At 49.0% G+C, this 19,357-nt stretch overlaps 3 protein-coding genes across 7 annotated transcripts in view; 2 read left to right on the top strand and 1 right to left on the bottom strand.

Moving 5' to 3' along the window:
* Positions 1–598: 598 nt before the first annotated feature.
* Positions 599–3,845, bottom strand: mstnb (myostatin b). The gene is made up of 3 exons (XM_037280577.1): positions 3,432–3,845; positions 2,877–3,253; positions 599–2,127 (listed from the first exon to the last, which is right to left on the bottom strand). Exons 1-3 carry the CDS (start codon positions 3,817–3,819, stop codon positions 1,747–1,749), a joined length of 1,146 nt encoding a protein of 381 aa, XP_037136472.1. The 5' UTR covers positions 3,820–3,845; the 3' UTR covers positions 599–1,746.
* Positions 3,846–4,783: 938 nt separating this feature from the next.
* On the top strand, positions 4,784–13,169 carry pgap1 (post-GPI attachment to proteins inositol deacylase 1). Its single transcript, XM_037239491.1, has 26 exons — positions 4,784–5,057; positions 5,967–6,120; positions 6,222–6,397; positions 6,477–6,648; positions 6,716–6,876; positions 7,083–7,135; positions 7,217–7,283; positions 7,357–7,462; positions 7,534–7,592; positions 7,671–7,754; positions 7,845–7,894; positions 7,987–8,038; positions 8,132–8,209; positions 8,294–8,369; positions 8,426–8,499; positions 8,574–8,625; positions 8,713–8,782; positions 8,859–8,964; positions 9,117–9,155; positions 9,365–9,549; positions 9,627–9,857; positions 10,135–10,270; positions 10,396–10,446; positions 10,523–10,710; positions 10,859–10,963; positions 11,041–13,169. The coding sequence occupies exons 1-26, from the start codon at positions 4,866–4,868 to the stop codon at positions 11,174–11,176; spliced, it is 2,853 nt and encodes a 950-aa protein (XP_037095386.1). The 5' UTR covers positions 4,784–4,865; the 3' UTR covers positions 11,177–13,169.
* A 1,272-nt stretch (positions 13,170–14,441) lies between these two features.
* LOC119115028 (histone deacetylase 4-like) overlaps positions 14,442–19,357 on the top strand; it is a 39,855-nt gene continuing 34,939 nt past the window's right edge. For 2 of the 5 annotated variants that reach the window (XM_037239149.1, XM_037239148.1), the window contains exons 1-2: positions 14,481–14,640; positions 14,949–15,072. The gene's annotated coding sequence lies outside the window, so the exon portion shown is untranslated. Of the gene's footprint in view, positions 14,734–14,948; positions 15,073–19,357 lie in introns of all 5 variants that reach the window. The other 3 variants (XM_037239151.1, XM_037239150.1, XM_037239152.1) reach the window with 3 other exon arrangements.

Genomic DNA, 19,357 nt, shown 5'->3' on the forward strand with positions numbered 1-19,357 from the left:
GAAAGGAAGCGACTCTCCAGGGGCCGCGCTCAATTCGCCCTCTACCGGGCGGAAGTCGAGTCTCAATCGGGCCCGCCAGAGGTCACGCTGTCACTTCACATCCTCTCATTAGGCTGCCGTGCCCGCCCGCAACAAGAAGCAAACAGCTGAGTCATGGGATTCAAAGCATATTTGCACCTTTGCCATCAGGTACAGTGGATAGGACCTGCGTGTTCCTTTCACTCGCACGGCGCCACGTGTCTTCTCGGTTTACAGCATGTGTTGAAGACATACAGATTCTCAGCTGCTGAGGCCAAGCTCTTCGAGTACGTCAAGTCGAGCCTTGCGCCCGCTTGTAAATCAACAGCTGCAAAAAAAAATTCAAATATCGATTAGCAGAAGGGGCTAAAAAGAGGGACACGTACATGGAGCTTTTTATTGGACGCAGTTTGCAAACGTTGAGCCTTGTGGGTCGAACGGAACCCATGCCTTGGGAAAAGAAATGTCTTCTACACGTGACACACGACAGGGAAGAATATTGCCCACACCCGCCAAAAAGGAAGTCACTCAAACTGATTCCAAGATGGCGTTTTTGCTAGCTAAAAACAAAAGACCAAAAGCCAAGCTAAACATTTTATTTGGTAAAATAAGTACGATATAGGGAGTTGCTGCATTACATCTGTTACTTTGTTAGAATTGCAGTTTGATTGGTGTGTACGGAAAGCGGTTATGAAAAGAAAAAAAAAGCAGATATATGATGTCAACATATAAAAATCAGTTTTTACAATTTTCGTAGCCACCAACTGTTTCCTTTTGGTGTGCCGTAGTGCAAACCGCATTGCGCAGACGAGTACTCGGATGTCAACATTCGGACAAAATCCACTTTTGTCTGCATTCTTTGTGCCTTCGCTTTGAGTTCTTTTCAATCCTGCGATTGAGTGTGATCCGGTCGTGATGTCGTCGATGATGATGATGAAAAACGGAGCCGGGAAGCCGACAACATTTGAGTCCGTCCCCACCAACGCTTTGAACCCGAGTCCACACGTTGGGGAAATTAGAAAGTCAAGAGCGGGTTGGTGTATATAAAAAGAAAAAAGAAAAGTCTTTTCAACTGTGTGATTATGGACACAGGATTGAAGAATTTAGTCTGTTTGGATCAGTGATCACAATCTCAGACGAGCTTTGTCTGGGAGGAGCAAGTTAGTAAGCAGAGGTGGGCACCTGACTCGGTTAGTGACAATTACGCTGACCCAGGAAAATCCTCTTCCGTCCGTGCTCAGTCTGTCATTTTTCAACGTTCTCGTCATTCGCCGGCAAAATGGACCATTAGGCCAGACTGACGGAACGTAGTGCCTAAATATGGAGGTCAAAGTGATACATCTGTTTTGTATGTTGGGGAGAAGTTAAGTTTAGCCTGGGTTGTGTGTGTGTGTGAGAGTTTCTTACGCCTTGGTCATTTTCTTTTCAATCAAATCATGCGTCAGACATTTTTTATGCTAATGTTGCAAGAGTAGCTTGAAAGTGTTTTGTTTAAAGCTCGACGACCGTTTATGACGTTTTTGTAACATGATGTGCCTCGTTGGGTTAGCGTCTCCTTCGGAAGGAAGCGGCAGTAAGCCAGCCGCCTGAGCGCTTTGGGCCTATCGGGGCCTCGAACCGCACCAGGAAAAAGAGCGCAATTGGTGTTTTGGGGTGGAAAGGTCTGCGGGGCGGTGGCCCCTCTCATCGGCTCCCTACTCTCTCGTAACGGGGCGGGGGGGAGGGGCTTCAGGAGCAGCCGCAGCGGTCCACCACCATGGACGGGATCTTGCCGTAGATGATCTGCTCTTTGCGGTTGAAGTAGAGCATGTTGATGGGCGACATCTTGGTGGGCGTGCAGCAGGGGCCGGCGTTGCCGCGGGGGTTGGCCTTGTTCACCAGGTGGGTGTGCGGGTACTTCTGCAGGTGCATGTACTCGCACTTGCCCGCGCAGTAGTTGGCCTTGTAGCGCTTGGGCGCGATAATCCAGTCCCAGCCGAAGTCCTCAAAGTCTACGGTGAGCGGGTAGCGGCAGCAACGAGACTCAGGCGAGTTCTCGTCGCAGTCCAGGCCCGAGTCCCTGCGGAGGCGCCGCGGAGCCTCGCTCAGCTTCACCTCCATGAAGGGTTGCTGCAGACACAGGCGCAAAGAAAAACAAACAAACGTGGAAACAGCGTGCCAACACAGTTGATAAGCATCCCTTTTTTGGGAAAGTGGAACAATTCGATTCAGTAAGGGTTAGGGTTCGAATGGTTTTCTGGTCAAATCCAGTTTTGTTCCACCCCTACTAACTCGCGTGTCTAATTGGCCTGTTTTTAAAAAAAAAAAAATTATTATGTTACGATAGCAAATTTTAAAGGGGGAAACATTTTTGCATATTTTTCTGAGAGAAAAAAAACGTTACCTTTGCAAGAAAAGTGACCACTTTGGTCGGTAAAAAAAAAAAAATCTCACAAGAACAGTCATGTATTTAAAAATATGCTTAGAAATACACATTTCAATAAAAAAGAATATAATACTATAAATATGAAGTTATAGTTTCAAATAATCCTATTTGAGCAGCAGGCAATTATTATTATTGTTGTTATTGAATATGAAGATGATGATGATTATATTTATTATTATTATTCAATGATTATATTATTATACAAACAAAGCAATGCACTTGACATGAGCAACATTTTGGAAGTCGAACAACCAGTGTCCATCAGAAATGGATGGTGTGCAGGTTGCAGCTTCTCTGACGGCAGCCGCTTTGCCAAACGCGGCGCAGTCACAACAGTATGAAACCTTTTTTTGGCTTCAGAATACAGTGAAGGCAATTGTGCGAACCGTTTTGCATTGATCCAAAAGTCGACTCTTTTTGGAGCGAATCTTACCAGTCCTTCCTCGCCCGGCTCGGCGGAGGTGACGGCCAGGTCGTTGCCGACGTTGTCGTAGGCGTTGATGTGGATGCCCCAGTTGGTGTCGGGCTGGCGCAGCCAAACGCTCAGCACTTGCTTGACGTCGATGCTCTGCCACGAAGCCGCGCCGGCCTTCACGTCCAGTTTGAGCGAGCGCACGCGCGCGTGCCGCCCGCCGTCCGACGCCGCCGCCGGCGTCAAGCGGGAGATCTGCAGGAAGACGGCGCTGTCCTCCTCGGCCGCCCGCATGTGCACCCAGAGCTGCGCCCGCAACACGCGGCTCGCCTGGAACTTGGGTGTCAGCGAGAAGAGGCAGCATTTGGGCCAGCCGTCGGTTTGCACCGCCGGGTCGGCTGAAGGAGACATTCATCGATTACGGAGCTGCCTTCCTCTTCGTTCGTGCATGCAGACATGAATCAATTACTGCTTAACTGCTCGTTCCAAATCAAATGAAAGTCCGCGCGTAAAAGTGACTTCAGGTTGCGCGTGCGATCCGGACCGAATAAAGAATCCAATCGGAGATACACTTACGTTCGGTGGCCATCAACATGATGGTCTCGGTGACGGCGTGCTCATCGTCGTCGTCCGCGACCACGTCCCGGTTGTCGTCCCCCAGGACGTCGTACTGGTCCAGCAGCTGCTGCAGCGGCGGCGCCCTGGGCAGGAGCTGCCTGACCACGTCGCGGCTGATGTTGGGCGCCTCCTTCATGCGCAACTTGCTCAGGATTTGGTACTTGATGGCGTTCAGACGCATGCTTTTGATTTGCTGCCGCATGTCGCAGGTGGCGCACGACTCCGACGTTTCCTCCGGCCCGCCGGAGGACTGCTGCGTCTGCGTCTGTGTCTGTGTCTGCTGCTCGCACAGGCACACGACAGCCAAAACCAGCAGCAAAGTCAAGCCAACGTGAGAGAAACGCATTGTGCACCCCACAACAAAAAAACACGCGCGTGCTTTAGGAGTCAAGTCCAAACACTGATTGGCATCACTTGATTAGCGCGCACGCTTTTATACGCACACACTTTTTTTAAGGTGGCGTCCCAAACGATGATTGGCTGGCCAGGCCAACAATGACTTTGAACCATGATAACTTTTTTTTCTTTCCTTGTCAAACCATAAAGGGGGGAGGGGAGGGGAGGGGGGCTGTCTGGGTCACGGGCAGATTGTGGATAGATTGACTTTTCGTCCGGCGATTGCGCAACCAGCGGAAGCAAACCTGGCCTTGTTTGCACAAGATGTAATGTGCTTGTGCGCCATTTTCATCTACTGTGCGCGTAACAATATGGGCACGGCAATGTGGCAACTTCATTTTACATACTAACACGGGAAGAAAATATTTTTTCCCATTGACGCACATGAGATTTCTCCTTTATTCATTTTTCCCAACAGAATTTGTTCTCTTCATTTTGAAATAACATTGCCATTTTTGAAAATATTTCGTTTTTTTAAAACCAAATCCCTTCTTTACATACTAGATTAAATAATAATTGTAAACCTAATAATTACTTGTCATTAACCAATGACGTTTGAGTTCAAATTCAATGTGTTATTCGGAATTCAATAACCTCTACCTTATTGTTATTGTATTCTGATACAAAGTGTTAAATGACATAAAATGGATGATTTTCGTTGAAACGGACTCTCACGCACAACCACACTGACAGGCACAACGTCTGAGGCCCTTTTCACACACGCACTCTCACATTGATTCATTTTATACTCACGAGATTCAACGATTTGGATCCAAACCCATTCCAAATAAGAAGCGAAGGAAGTGAATTGTAATACAACAGCGCTACCTAGTGGGCATTTGTAGCCGTGCGTTGAATTTTCTTCCTAAGGGTTCCATCCATCCCTTCCGCCACATTGCGGAAGTGACGTGTCAGTGCCTCCTCCGTCGCCATGGTGCCAGTTGCTTCCGGTGGCTGCGTGTGACAGCCCGGCGGAGAGTCTCGTCGGGGGGCAACATGACAAGTGACACGCAACCCCCGGGAAGATGCGAGTGGTTAGGAAAGTGGGGAAGAAGCACGAAGGCGGCGACGCTGCTCTTTTACGGCTTCGCTTTGGGGCTCGTCGCTCTCGGCGTGAGAGAGGTGCTAACTGGCTTTGAGGAGAACCGATGCAGTATGACCTACATGTTCCAATACCCCGAGTACCTGGTAGGTAACCATAGGCTGCGACTCATAGCTAATTCTGTCAAATATAAAAGAACAATGTTGTCAACATGAAAGCCGTTGGTGAAGAAGTAGTGAGGCCGCCATTCCGCGACATGACACAAGGGACGGAGCGGAGAGTCGTTACTACGACGCCACCCGAATTTGTACTGACGTCACAGAGACCGACGTCCTAATAAATCCACTGTCAATATGTTGATTCGCCAAGAAATACACAAGTCTAAAGGAATACACAAGTGACCGCTTCCGAAGCGTTTTATTATTGTTGTTTTATATGACTTTGAGTAATTAAGCATATGAAAAGTAGATTTTGCACAATAAGAAGACGTACATATGAGGTGCGAGCAGCTATGTCAAGGAGCCCTGGCAACATTGGGATTGGAATTTCGTGTCAATCAAGTACATCGGATTCAAAGCTACTTTGATCAAATATGACCTCAGTCAAAAGTGAAGCAACATTTCAAAGGAAAGTAAATAAACAATGGCCTACTTCCTGTTGAGTTTAGAGTAGAGCTCCAGTGACCTTTATAGGTCTTGGGCTGTTGCAACATTTGCTAGATCTCGGTGAAACATTTAACAAAGGCTGTTTCTAATTTTTGCTGTTACATAAACCACCAAATTGCCAAAAGAGGGCAGTCAGTCGTTGATGTTTCAGCGTTACCGGTTAGTCCGACCCTCCGTTGCAAAGGATGGCCACGCAGCTTTTCCTGACAACAATGGAGCAATGCGATAGTTGTCAAGCAAGTCAGGCGGGAGGGAGTTTTGCGCTTAGTCATGACAAGTGGCTGCGCTGCCTTCTGCCCTTTCCAGCAGGCTTCATGTGACAAGTAAAACGCAAAGTGCTCACCAGGCAGAATTCCGTAATATGGCTGCATTACAAAATGGTCTGTCCAGCGTGTGCCATTGCCTCGTCGCGTGACCAGGCAGTACCCGGCGTACGGGCTCTATCTGTACGGGGAAGGCGCGTACACTCAGGAGTCCCGCGAGCTGCAGCTCTTCGGGGCCCCCGTCATCTTCCTGCACGGAAACTCCGGAAGCTACAAACAAGGTACCAACACCACCAGGAATTGATCATTTCTTCAACCAGCGCATCTCGTCGTTGGACTTGAAATGGCGAGCGAGGGACGTTCTGTTTTCTGTGCGTCGCAGCGCGTTCTCTGGGTTCGGTGGCCTTGAGGAAGGCGGAGAATGCAGAAGGCGGTCTCCATTTCAACGTGTTTGCCGTGGACTTCAACGAGGAACTGGTGGCCCTCTACGGCGGCAGTTTGCAGCGGCAGACGCACTTCCTCCACGAGAGCATCAAGGCCATTCTCAAACTTTACAAGGTTGGGCCTCAAACACTTTTTTTGTAAGTTTGAGGACAGCACAAATATTTGGTTTGAGACGCTCTGCTTGTTTTTGTAGCACCTGAAGACGCCCCCCAAGAGCGTGCTGCTCGTGGGCCACTCTATGGGCGGTCTGCTCGCCCGGGCACTCTTCACGCTGCCCAACTTCGACACGGCTCTGGTCCATCTCATCATCACCCAGGCCACCCCTCACTTGGCCCCGGTGCTGGTTTTGGACCATTACCTGCGGGGTAAGCACCACGCGCCCGCACGCGCGGAGATGCGTCGTATTTTGACCCGTTGTCTTTTTGCCGCCAGATTTCTATTCAGCACTGAGGAAAAAGTGGGCGGAGCAGGCGGACGGGCTCGAGAACGTGACGGTGGTGTCCATTGGCGGCGGACACCGCGATTTCCAAGTGCGCTCGGGTCTCACCTCCATACCTTGCTCTCCAGGAGACCCTACAAAGTTGTCATTGGTGGTGAGTTGAATGTTGTGCATCATCAAAATAACATCCCAAAAACAAAGCAACATTTGGTTCCGCCTGCATTTCAAAATGGGATGATGGGTTTTTAGCTTTTTAGCCTATACACACTTGGCACCTCCACGACAGGAAATCTCACCGGACCTGTTTTTCTTTCTGCCTGTTACTTGTTAACACGTCTTTTTTTCCCCCCACCCCCCAAGGCCACTGCAGTTCCGAGGACGTGGGTTTCCACTGACCACCTATCCATCGTGTGGTAAACACAAACAACCCATTTGTTACTATTTTTTAATGAAGCTATCAAGCAGATGGTGTATGTTCATATTTTCCCAACCAGGTGCAAAGAGCTCGTTCTCGCTACGGTCAGAGCTTTCTATGACCTCATCGATCCCAAAACAAGACAAGTCCGTCCGCCGTGGCTGGTTAAGTTTGATTTGAAATTTGGCATGTCACTGGATATTTTTTATTTTTTTTCAGTTCACAGACAACCTGGCTAAGAAGAGCGCTGTGCTCAAACACCATTTCATGAGACACTCTGCCCAAATGTTGGGAGACACTCAAGAAGCCGCTTTTTCCCTGCAAGGTGGTTTTATATTTACTCACATTCAGTCATGTTCATTTCCTAATTTTCACAAATATTTTGGATGGTTTCAGATGCCGAGGAGGCTTTGAGCGAAGTGAACACTCTGCGGCTGGCGTATCGCACGCCAAAGGTACGCCGCACAATTTGGCATGTAAGATGACTTTTACTGCCTTGACTGCAAGCACCCCACTGGGCTCTGCGCTTCCAGGAAGCCGAGGTCAAATACTTTGTGTTCGCCCTCTCCAGTCGCAGGAAGGCCTACAGCCATTTCTACTGTCGGAGCAGCAACTGGGTGAGTTGCGCGGAAACGATCGCAGCCGCGCTCCGCCGTAATTAGCCAATGGAAATATCATCCGCACATTAATTCACGCGTGTTCGCCAGGACATGAGCGGCTGGGTGTACGGCTGCGTGCGGCAGAACGCTTCTTTGTGGTAAGCGCGCCGGCGCTACTCGGCCAGCGGCGACATTCCACGCGTAATGGTGTCGCCGTCCTGTAGCGCAGTAGAAATCTTTTTTTCCGCAGTGAGCATGCGGTGGATTTGTCCAAGGCGACGGAGCTTCTTCCTGCGTACAAGGTGATTGATTGGAGGACATTGGCTGTCTGAGCTGAGCGCCACTCGTGCCACTTGTTGATTTGTCCCGTCTGTCCCTCTCGGCACCCTCTCCAGGTGCTGACGCTGAGCCTCGGCGAATTGTCTCCGTTCACTCATCTGGTGGTGTCAGCCTCCAACCCCACCGGCAAACAGGTGGCGGCCACTTGAACCCAGATAAGCGTAACCCGAAGTCCGCTTGCACTTGCCTGACTGGCGTTGTGATTTGGTGGCTTGCAGTTCACGCTGGAGTGCGAGTGGCAGCGGCGAGAATCGTTGGTTCTGTCACTTCCTGTCCCGCATGTTTTATCCTTTGGTGAGTTGTTTGCGCTCCATCGAAGATGAGACGACATTTCAAAATACATTTTTTAGGTTTGACACTCAGCGAAGTCACCGTGAGCTCCAGTGGACTTTTCCACAGCGTCAAGCTGCAACACTTTCACGAGGTACGCGGCGAGACGTGAGCATCGCGTCCCGGTTTTGCCGCTGCACCGCTGACATCTGCCGTGTGTGTGTTTAGGTCTATCAGGCTTTCAGGATTCACGTCGCAAGTGAGTGTAAGCGAGACAATGGTAAGCCTTGACACTCTTTAAGCAAACCTTTGGGCAGTAGGTGGAAGAGAAAAAAAAACTTGACTGCAATTATTTTTTTTTGCTCAGTCTTTCGATTGCCAAGTGTCTACAGAATGAAGGTGCCGTGGTTCTTTGAAGATGTTTTAACAAGCGCCAGGTGAGTGATCATTTGTCTCCGCTATCATCCGTATTCACATTCTGACCCGCTGCTCCGCGTGCCATCGTTGCGCCAGTGCCCCATCGGTGACGGAAATCTCGGCGATGCTCCACACGAATCGTCCTGACAACGAGTCCAGTGTCCACCTTCAGCTCCACACTGCCCCCAACTGCCAGTATAAGGTTGCGGATGCTAACTTTGAAGCAGTTCACATGTGAAGTGTCAGAAATGGAAGAAAAAAAACAGTTTTTAAACTTTAAAATGTCTCCTTTTCATGAGGACCGTCTACTTTGAATTCTGAGCTCCAATCCCTTCATATTTTGTCTTTATCCAGGTGTCGGTGAGGACGTCTTTACCCAAGGTGTTGGGACAGGTAATTGTTTTGTTTTGAATTCTCTGTTTTATGGGAAGGAAATGAGATGGATTTTATTCTTTTCATATTTTGACACTTTTGGGTCGCTAAGCAGGCCCTTGAGTCAAGCTCCTGTCCGTAGCAGGAGCGTTAAAGTGGGACAGTCCCCGAACGTCAGCCCTGCCGGCCTCGCACTCTTGACAGGCTTTTGTGTTGAACTCCTGGCACAGATCCTGCGCTTCTTCATCCCCATGGTGCCGGTGTACACCACCGTAACTCTCCTGCTGGCCTGCGGCGCGCAACTGTCCAACATCTGCAAGTCACGCCGAGCTGTGTCCATGAGCCTGGCGCTCCGCAGTGGCCTGCAACCCCATAAAGTCAACTTGTCCGTTTACATCCTCCACATCCTCTTCAGGTGGGCGCGCTGCGCTGCGCTGCGCTGCCACCGGCGTGGCCACGTCAGCCTCGTTGAACATCTTCTGTGCTCATCAGTTGTAGTTGGTTGAAAAACACGTGGACGCTGCTGTGCCTTCCCATGATGGACGTGGCCCCGCCCATCTTTCCCGACACGCTCCTGGACGACGGCACGGCGCCGTGCGCCGAGTGGCCGTACCTCCTGCACCCGCTCCTGTACGTCATTGGCGCAGCCGTGGCCTACTGGGGCACCGTGCTGCTCCGACTCAGCACGCGGCTTCTTTCGTTGCTCTTAGCTCTGCTGCACAGGTATCAACAATTCGGTCTTTTTTGTCTTTTTTTTTTGTCTTTTCGGATTCAATTCCTCTGTCGACCACTGGATGGAGACAAACTAGTTGAGTCGGGTACATTTCAAAGAGCAATTAAACAAAAAAAGTCTTTTGTAATGTAAAGTAATGAGTAGCATCCTCTGTAATCCTGCTTTTTACGCCTACAGTTGATGGTTAAACATGCAGCACGGACATTTTTGGTGTATCAAAGAAACACAACAACCGGGGGTTCTTATTAATTGTTCCCGCCGTACCAGATCGTCCATCTCAAGACACTGCGGCACTCTGCGCCTCCCCGCTCAGCTCATCGTCATGGTACTTCTGACCATTTTGGGCTGGAACACCTGTGGAGCAATTTCAATCATGGCTGCCTTTGGCATTCACCTGTACAGGGTGAGTGAATGAAAAAGAAAAATGTCCCTTTCTAGATTTTTGTTTGAATCATAAAACGAATGTGCCCATTGTACATCATGTCAAAAGTTTAACTGGCTGCCACTTCTTTGCAATTGTGTGTCCAGGTACTGAGACTACAGATGACGGAAAGATCCTTGCGTCACATACTCAATCTGGTGAGTCAAAAAAGTCAACAACGCAATGCAATTGAACACAGGAAGAAATTTCCATTTTTCCCGCAACCGCTTCCAGGCCCCTCAGACGCACAGAAAACATTCCGGAACGGAGTCCAGAGAATGCGAGAGTGCGCCGCTGCTGTCAGAGTGTGTTTTGCGGGAAATCCGTGATGACCTGCAGCTCCACCTGTGTCTTTCGGCGCTCTTCACCGTCCCCGTGGTCCTGAGCGCACCCTCGCTCGTCTACTGGAGCCGTAACCTGAGGTGCATTTCGGCACGATAACGACTATTCCGTATTCTTTGATTTTTCGAATGCAAAGTTCTAGACTTTGAGCTCAGGGAATCTGCGGACAAAGTCAAGATCCTTTTTTTTAACGCAATGATTTACTTGTTGCGCTCTGTTCTTTGGCAGCTACTCCACCCAGCTGAATCAGGACCCTTATTGGCCGTACTTTGTCCCCCTGTGCGGCATCTACTTGAGGCTCGTCAACTGCGACAGTCAGAGGCTCACCGACAGGTAGGTGCACGTTCGCCCGGCTGCAGAAATACAGCCACAGCATCCCAACATCGACTTGCCCTTTCCCTCCCCCCCAGTAAACTGCTGCCCCTGATGTCATTTCTCCTGTTGCCCGTGTCCATCGCTATGGTGATCTTCTGCCCATTCCATCTATACAGAGTGACGTACTTCCTGTTGGGAGCCCTGGCCGCCCTGGCGTTATGTTGTCTCTGACGGTAGTTGCTGCTGTTGTTTTTGGGTTTCTTCTTTTCTTTTCGAACAAGCCTCGCCACTCAAAGGTCTTTTTGGTGAACACTCGGTGGAGCAGAGCCATAGATATACACATGACTCGGCGAACCACACTGGCGCCTTGACTAACGAGCGGTTGAAGACGGCCGGGCTCGCGCTGATGTCGCAGTCGTCGTAAGCCTTTAAGCAATGGCGATGTCGCACACAAACGGTGCAGCAACACATTTAGCGCGGTGGGGCTGGAGCCCAATCCCCAGTGAATAGCAAAGGTCCTCTGAAAAATGTCTGAATATTACTGTGCCTTACTGAGCTCAGATGAGACTTTTCTTGGTGCATTTGATTTGTCGGCAGTATTTCTAAGCAGTATACTGCCCTCTAGTGGAAAAGGAGCAGTACAACGTCAATGAACATTTGACATTCTCTGTCATTTAACTATGTTGTTTGAAGTGCAATTTTTCTCATCACAAAAAAGCTGGAACAGATTAACGGACCGGAACGTAGAAAAAAGATTTGAGATTTGGCACTCGTATCACAAGTCAAGGCACCGCTGTACCTGCACAAAGTGCTGCCAAAAAGGAGCAAGCCGGTGAGCCGAGTTTGCCTTCCGCTGTGTGTCTATAGCTCTGCCCCAAGTAACACTTGGGATGCGTAAGCTCATCGACAGGGCTTGAACCCTGTGAATGTTTTTATGATTTTTAATTTATGGCATGATACTGTTCACTGTGTATAAAGTCCTACACTGCCTTTACCGACGGACTGTTGAAGCTCAGCCTCATCTCCTGCCAGTCGTCACGCATTCCAGCCAGCCCAAAGTTGACGCCGCACACAAGCCAACGCAGTACACGAAGAACACAACGGGAAGCCTTCATGTCCTCCTTAACCTCTCCTCTTCTTCTCTTTTTCAATGTCCTCTCTCCCTTCTTACGTTGACTTGTCCTCCTCCTCCTCTCCTCCGGCGGTCCCCAAGCCCCAGTTGCTCATTCACATTGAATCAAAAGGACATAATGAAGGAAAAAGTTGACTTTTGAATGTGACTTGTTGCCCCTCCCGTCAAATGCAAAATGACACAGCCAATGGTTTTTGCACAGTGGCAAGCTGTCTGTCCCCTTCTCAATTGTGGGGGAAAGCTTTTAAGTTGAGCAGTGATCAATTGACCTCAGTCTGTGTGGACACCAGATGCCTTCACACGAGCTGGCTTTGCTAGCCTGCCTCACACTACGGCGACACAAATCCCTGCCACATCATTTGATTGGCAAGCTTCACACTTGTTTCCAACGCTATATGGACCAAGTCGCTGTCTATTTTACTGCCCGCTAACACTAAGCTTGTCCGACACTCGTGTGCCTCGCTCCACCCTCCCGCTCAGCAACCGCTGTTCAAGAATGCAAAAGTGATGTTTGCAAAACGTCGTGGCCATGTGTCAGGCGGGAGGGCTAAGCATACAGCGCTGACCTTAACACTTGATGAGCCGTGCGTGTGGAATCATCCTTTCATTTCAAGTGCCTCTTTGGAAACAAATAACAGCCCAAGTGGTCCTTTGGAAAGGCAGAAAGTGGGACTCATTTGCTGGATTTTGTTGACAATTTGTAATAACCAATAGCAAAAGCTGTGTGATGACGTGCCAACTTTTGTGCTTTTGGTATCTGTTGAGTGTCTACGTGGACGTGTCCAGCAACACTGTTTTTATTCGATGTACTCCTAATCGTATTTAGAACAACAAGGCCTTCTTCGGATCTGACGATATCTGATTTTCAAATCTGCCACTTGATGATACAAACTGGAAACTGTGAGGCCGATACGCGTGGTAACGCAGCACAATATTTTTGTGCTATCGTGTCAACGTGTTTTGTCAGCACAGTTGAGTATTGTGGATCAAATGCAAAACTTTCACTCGAAATTAATCACATGGACAAAACCCTTTAAGAACCCACAAACGGTCCTCTGTAATGACTTGAAACTGATGAGTAATAAATAAAAACTAAAAAAAAAAAATTGGAGCGTTGCCTGTTTTGTAGTCCACCATAATTAAAGTGACCTGGATGACATTTTATTATGACATGCACTCTTTGCGCCAACGGATGAAGCTAAGCCACATTCAAGAAGACACGAGCTGAAAAAACGTCAGCATGTCAAAGCCAAAAGGTAAGCAGAGCTGCATCACATTTTCTTGGAAGCACACTTTTCCAAGATAACGCGTTTATCAAGAGTTGTGAAGATGTCTCAAAGAAGGTAAGTCGAGTTGTATTTATTGGGGCACACATCTGCTACACTCATTGAATCATTTAGCGGCGTGAAGTGCTGCAAATGGAAAGGAAAATACAATACTGTCCGTGCCATCTTGTTTGGAGCCAGTTATAGTCGTCATGGTAACGAAATGGGGCGGGGACACGGATCGCCCCCGCTATCAAGCTGTGCTTTTTATTGGCATCATTATCCCAAATATTTCCTTTCAAAGATGCTCTGTTTCTGTGGAGCCATAGCAACTAAAACGCTGCGTTGATCATCTGCGCTCCCACTTTACGGTTCCCTCCATAAGTGGAAAGGCGAGCAGGAAATTGCCAAGTAGGCTCCCGTTGAGCGGGCCGCTGCTGCCATTTCCTGTCACTTTGCCAGCGCCACTGCGAGTTTATCTTGGACTGCTCGAGAAGGTCTGTCCGCCTGTCCATCGGTCCATCCATCCATCCATCCGGCCAGTCGTGATCTTAATGAGGACAAGCGCTGTTGCAAACGGACGGGTGGATTTCTTTGAAGGGCAGTTGTTGGCCAAATTAGAAGAAGCCATTAGTGAGTCGGCAATGAGCAATTACTTGCAAAGTGGGAGGCTGTGATCATCCAAATTGGATTTAGAGGACATTTAGGAAATTGTCGCAGTAAATGCTGTGGAGTTGCACCCCGTTGCAATTATTTCCAAAGCAAATAGCTCTCGTCCACCCGCTGGCACTCGCCTTTGCATTTGTAGGAAGCAGCCCAAGGCACACACATGGTAGGACACTATTCTATCTTTTCGAAAGTCGAGCATGTTAGACACTGAAAATTCCTCATGTACTTCAACCCACAATTTGTTTCAGCTAAGCCAAAATAAAACGGAGGTAATATAGTTTTTGTCAATGGAAAAAATATATATATATGGGTGTGAGAGAACGCATGGCGTCACTGTCTTTCGAAAACCAAGACTTAAGTGTACCTAATGGCGTGTCCGTCCACGCTCCGCCACTGTGACGTCGCAGCCGCCAATCAATTACACTGATCTCCGAGAGGCTCCGCCCATTCCGGAAATGGACGAAGCGTGTTATGACAGCTGAGTGGAAGAAGAAGAAGAAGAAGAAAAAGGAGTGAGTGGGAAAAGTCGCATTTCTGCCGACCAACTGATTTGATTTCGCTCTTTAAAGTTCGGCTGAAGCGGCAGAGGAGCACCAAAGGGTGCAGGCAGGCTGTCGTTGGCACAAAATGTGAGCGCGGCTCAGACTTTCGGCATTATTTGGACCACACAAGTTGTATTGTTTTATGTCAAGTAACGAGCTAACGCTTGAATAGTTTGTCAGGTTGGTGTTTTGTTTTTCCTGACTACTTTTACAAGTACCTACTGCTAATTTTAGCTTAGGAGACGGAGTGTACTTAAACTTTTGTATGTTGTCAACAAGCGCGGATATGACGTCCAAATAAATGCATAATAGAGAGTGGTAACATTTAGTTTTTAGGGTTAGCTCCCCAGCTGTTTGTGTGATGGAGGCCAACTTTTTTGCGTCTGTTTCCTTAGTGGACTGCTGGAGTCTTCCAAAAGTGCATCTCTGCTGCATCATGACGTCACTGGAGCAAAAGAATTCCCTCTTCAGCCTTTGAGCTCTGGAGAGCAGCCTTGCTGGGTCCAAACCACTGCAGCGGTGAGATTATTATTAGTTTAAAAAAAACAAAAAAAAACACTTGCAACTCTTACTTTCAACTGGTCCTTCTCTGATGTAATTTTTCCCCTCACCCTATACTTGGATATATATATGTATATATATGATTTCATAAAAGACTTCAAAGTAGGCCCGGGACTGGTCGATTTAAAATAGCTGTCACCTATTTTATTAGCATGCTTGCGTGGAAAGCCCTTGCCTCCTCAAGGGGGCGCAAATTCCCCATAGAAACCTTCATGATCTATTTTTCATGATGCCAATAGAAAACCGTCCCTTTTTCCTCAAAAGTCTCCGGCACTGTCGGCAGATATTAAAGTCAATCAATCCTTTTTCAAATGTTACTTTGGAGACCAACATTTACACATCGTTTTGCATTCTTTGGATTTATGTTGCTCATGACCGCTTTGGCACACACGGTCGGATGCAAAACAAAAGCGAAAGCGCGCCGTGATCCCTCTTTGCCCCGTCGCATCCCCCATCATGAAATATGAAGTTGACGAGATGAAAGAAAGGAAGGCGCTTATTGGCCGGGAGCGCTAAAAAGCAGACAAGGGGAAGATTCAACGCAGTCAAATGAACATCCAGCATTTAATGGGTGACCCTGCAGAATCGCTCAAGCTTGACTGATGCGATTTGAGGCTTGATGAATCTTTGTGTTGATCCAATGAGCTTGCCGCCGCAAAGCTCGCTCGCTCGACTTCCTATAGTTGGCCGTAGCCCGCGACGCCAACAGTAGCCCCCTTTTTGTGGGGTGGGGGGGGCAGCGCTACGCCTGGCCGGGCCCCTGTCCTGACTTTGAACCCGATTCCAAAACTCATTTAGCAAGTGTTGGAAGGGTTGGCGCTTTGGAAAGGCATCCTTGTTTGTGGACATGTTGTGGATGTCACGCTAATGCTTGCTAATGGAGTCTATTAATGGCGCCTCGTGAAAGGAGCACGCTGTGCTGGGGCACGCTTAGCCACGACCATTGTGGAGGCCGTCAACAGCCGGCGGCCCCTTTCATGCCTTTGCTCGCCTCACCGGCACCGGATGGACGCCCGTTTGGTCGCATCGATGGATGGATGGATGGATGGATGGATGGATGGATGGATGGATGGATGGATGGATGGATGGATGGATGGACGGACGGATGGATGGATGGATGGAGTTTTTCCATATATGGCGTTTTCCATAGATGGCGTTCATATCCGCCCTTGCCCCGACAGCAGATGTCGCGCGCTCTCGCTCCGTCTCCTCTTTGGACGCGGCAAAGCAGCAGCTCGGCGTCTTACGTCAGCGCACGCCCGTTGGAGCGGAAAGTGTCACTTCCTTCTTCCCTCGCACTGGCACCTAGAACACTTTGATCACTGACTCCTTGACTTAGTCACGCTCACAACTTACTTTCCCTTCTATCCAATGCTTGTACATGTCCATCTTTCTTTCTTTCCTTCCAAGTCGATGTTGTGTAAAATGAGGCCGATCAAATTCTACACGTCTTCGGAGAGCGTGTCGGTGGGAAATCTTTGGCCGCTGGCGGCTGAATTATTTATAATCAATTAGAGCAGAAAGCCCGGCCGGCCGGGGGCTGTCGGCGCGACACGGCGCAAGTGCATTCCGGATGAGCCATTTGGCGAGTTATGGCAAAGGAGGCCTTTCTTAATCCCCTGTTTACTGCTAACTATTGCACATTTGCCTTTTTTTTTTTGGTTAGTGGGAGTGAGGATAAGATAAGAGAAAGTTAGCTGGCGTTAGTTCCCGTATTGCTCCGCCCCTCCTCCGTCCGGTTGCTCTCCTTCAGGCCTTCTCCAAGTCCGTGACAGTTTGCTCTTTGCCGTTTGAGGAGCGCTGAAGGGCTTTTTTGTGCGCCTTAAACCTGGGTGGCAGAGGCTGGCATGTTGACACGCTACTTGGCATTTTGGACCTCTCCTTATGGCCTTGGACGCCAGAGTCCGAACACACACACAAAGTCTCTCATTCGCCGCCTGGTGCCAGCAGCAGTAATGGCTGGTGGGCCCTTGCGTCAATAAATAGTGATGCAGCAGCTCGCTACCTCAACACACACAGTCAGAGAGAATCCCTGTGCAGTGTGTTGACGCCTCCAACTTTGAACAAAATGAGAGCGCTGACTGGCCGACGCTATTCTGTACCGCTCTTTGTCTTTCTTGACGGCAGCACGGTGGAACAATGGTTGGCGAGACCGCCTCGCAGGTCGCCAATCTTTCCCTTGCGGAGTTTGCACGTCCTCCCTGCGTGTCTTCGGCAAGTGTTCCAGCTTCAAGCCAATAAACGGATTTCCAAATGATCCGTGCTGTCAAATTGAGAACGGAAAGGGAGTTAACTCGCAGATGTCGAGCTTGGAAGACGTGTGTGACATTCTGTCAGGTGCTGCATCAGGCTCAGGAAATGTGTAGAAAGAACAAAAGCATCTTATTCACAAGAGTGATCCGTGACAGGTGGTTGTGAATTATTCATGTGACGTGCGGGGAGCCGAGCGGGGACGTGTCGGTTTTATCCCGGGGATTTTTTGGTCACAAGGAGGAGAAGACAACAAAATTAAGACGGCTTGCATTAGCTCTATTTAAAGAAGAAAGAAAAGAATGTACAGTGCACTGTCGAGAATGAAGGCTTGTGATTGGTCCTCACCTTTACTATCTAAAGGAACACTTTTGACTGTCTTGAATTCTAGTAAAAGTCCCTCCTAAAAAAAACATTTCTCAGTTTTGCTGGCAAGTTTGAGAGCATTACGTTCATCCTCTCACGGTGTCGTTCTGATCAGCGGCGAGATGGAAGGAAGGCGCCAAGAGTTGATGGCAACGCTCTCTTTTGGAGCACAAGGGAAGCTCTTGTCGGCGAGGACACATTATAGCCTCATTATTGTTTGCCCTCGCTTTCTCTCTCTCTCTCTCTCTCTCTCTCTCTCCCTGGTTCTCGCTCGCTGTCTAGCATATGCGCCGCTTCTTTGTGGAGGACAAACGATTGTGTTCGTGTAACTTCGCATTTCGCTGGAGAGCGCTGAGCTTCTGTGACAGCTTGACCGGCGAGATTGTGTCGGCAGTCCAGATGTCCCTCGCAAAAGATCTGCAGATTAAGTAACACACAAGACCTCAAAGATGAAGCCCAAAGGCGGCACATCTGCTCCAGTATTAGTTCACAATCCAAAGTGGAAAACTGGATGTTTACTTCCCACCGCTGCCGTATTTGCGGCCCTCCTTGATGTCCCGTTGAGGCTGTGACCACGCGAGATTTGTTGTGTAGCCTGCGGCGGCGGCGAGGCCGGTCAGGTGGCTCGCTCGGCGAGGATGTAATCCCGCGGCTTCGATAACCCGAAACAAAATCCAATGTTACACAATGCCGCTGAGCCCAGCAGAGCGGAGGCTTAGCGCCGGCTGGCTCTCGGCAGCCACAATGAACTTTTCCAGCCACTAATCTGCGCGGACGCCATGAAATCTAAAAATGGAGCCGCAAATCTGGACAAAATCGCCGACAGATCGGGTAGCCTCTCCAAATGTACGCAATGAGATTTTGTTCTTTGCTCCACTCAGGATTTTCCCAGATTCGAAGAGATCTCGTATTGGTCGGATAAGTCAAGTTGGGACTCCTTGAATGAAATGTGCCAGACGTCCATTTTGTGCGGTGGCGGTAGTTTGATGTGAAACTAAAAAAAAAAACGAGCCACAGATTGTTTACGTGCGTGACGGTTTCATTTGTGCGTGCGCATGGGCATTGCGCTGACATAACAAGTGAGCCCATTTGTTTTTCTTTTACGACGAACGAACAGAGGTAGCGATCGTTGTCCCGCTTGTCACCCCGGGCCGATTGTCTCGTGTCGGCAGCCATCGGGCATTTTCACACGATTGCGCCAGGGGGGCGGACGCTCTAATGAGCGAGCATCCGTGCGGTGGCGGGACGCACTTTTCGCATGGAAATGCCATTGTAAGACGCCGACACACACACACACACACACACACACGGCAACACCGGACCATCCGTGGGAATGTTTGTTTGACCCCACAAAGATGCCTTCTCACACAGCCAGCTGGCGAGCCCAGGCTGCTTGTCCACAAGGAAAATACCGGATATCTGTGAAGAAATAAGAAGACATGAGGCAAAATTTACAACTGTCCGCCTTGACTCCAACATTTCTAATGTGAGACATTTGAGTTGTTTTTGTTCAAGGCAAAATTCATCTCAGGCTTTAGAAAATCAGTGAAATGATCACATGCCAAGTCTCCTGCTATGATGATTGATTATTCCGTGATGATTATACCCAGTGTGGTATTTTAAAAAA

This window comes from Syngnathus acus, chromosome 21 (genome assembly GCF_901709675.1).
Source record: "Syngnathus acus chromosome 21, fSynAcu1.2, whole genome shotgun sequence".
NCBI classification, from domain to species: domain Eukaryota; kingdom Metazoa; phylum Chordata; class Actinopteri; order Syngnathiformes; family Syngnathidae; genus Syngnathus; species Syngnathus acus.

Bases quoted from the DNA above. Each gene is read 5' to 3' on its own strand.
- mstnb (XM_037280577.1), bottom strand. From the start codon at position 3,819: ATGCGTTTCTCTCACGTTGGCTTGACTTTGCTGCTGGTTTTGGCTGTC. The intron at 3,254-3,431 runs GTAAGTGTATCT...TGTCTCCTTCAG, and splicing joins CATGTTGATGGCCACCGAAC to CCGACCCGGCGGTGCAAACC. The intron at 2,128-2,876 runs GTAAGATTCGCT...CTGTGTCTGCAG, and splicing joins AGCCGGGCGAGGAAGGACTG to CAACCCTTCATGGAGGTGAA.
- pgap1 (XM_037239491.1), top strand. From the start codon at position 4,866: ATGACAAGTGACACGCAACCCCCGGGAAGATGCGAGTGGTTAGGAAAG. The intron at 5,058-5,966 runs GTAGGTAACCAT...TGGTCTGTCCAG, and splicing joins TCCAATACCCCGAGTACCTG to CGTGTGCCATTGCCTCGTCG. The intron at 10,447-10,522 runs GTGAGTCAAAAA...AACCGCTTCCAG, and splicing joins TGCGTCACATACTCAATCTG to GCCCCTCAGACGCACAGAAA.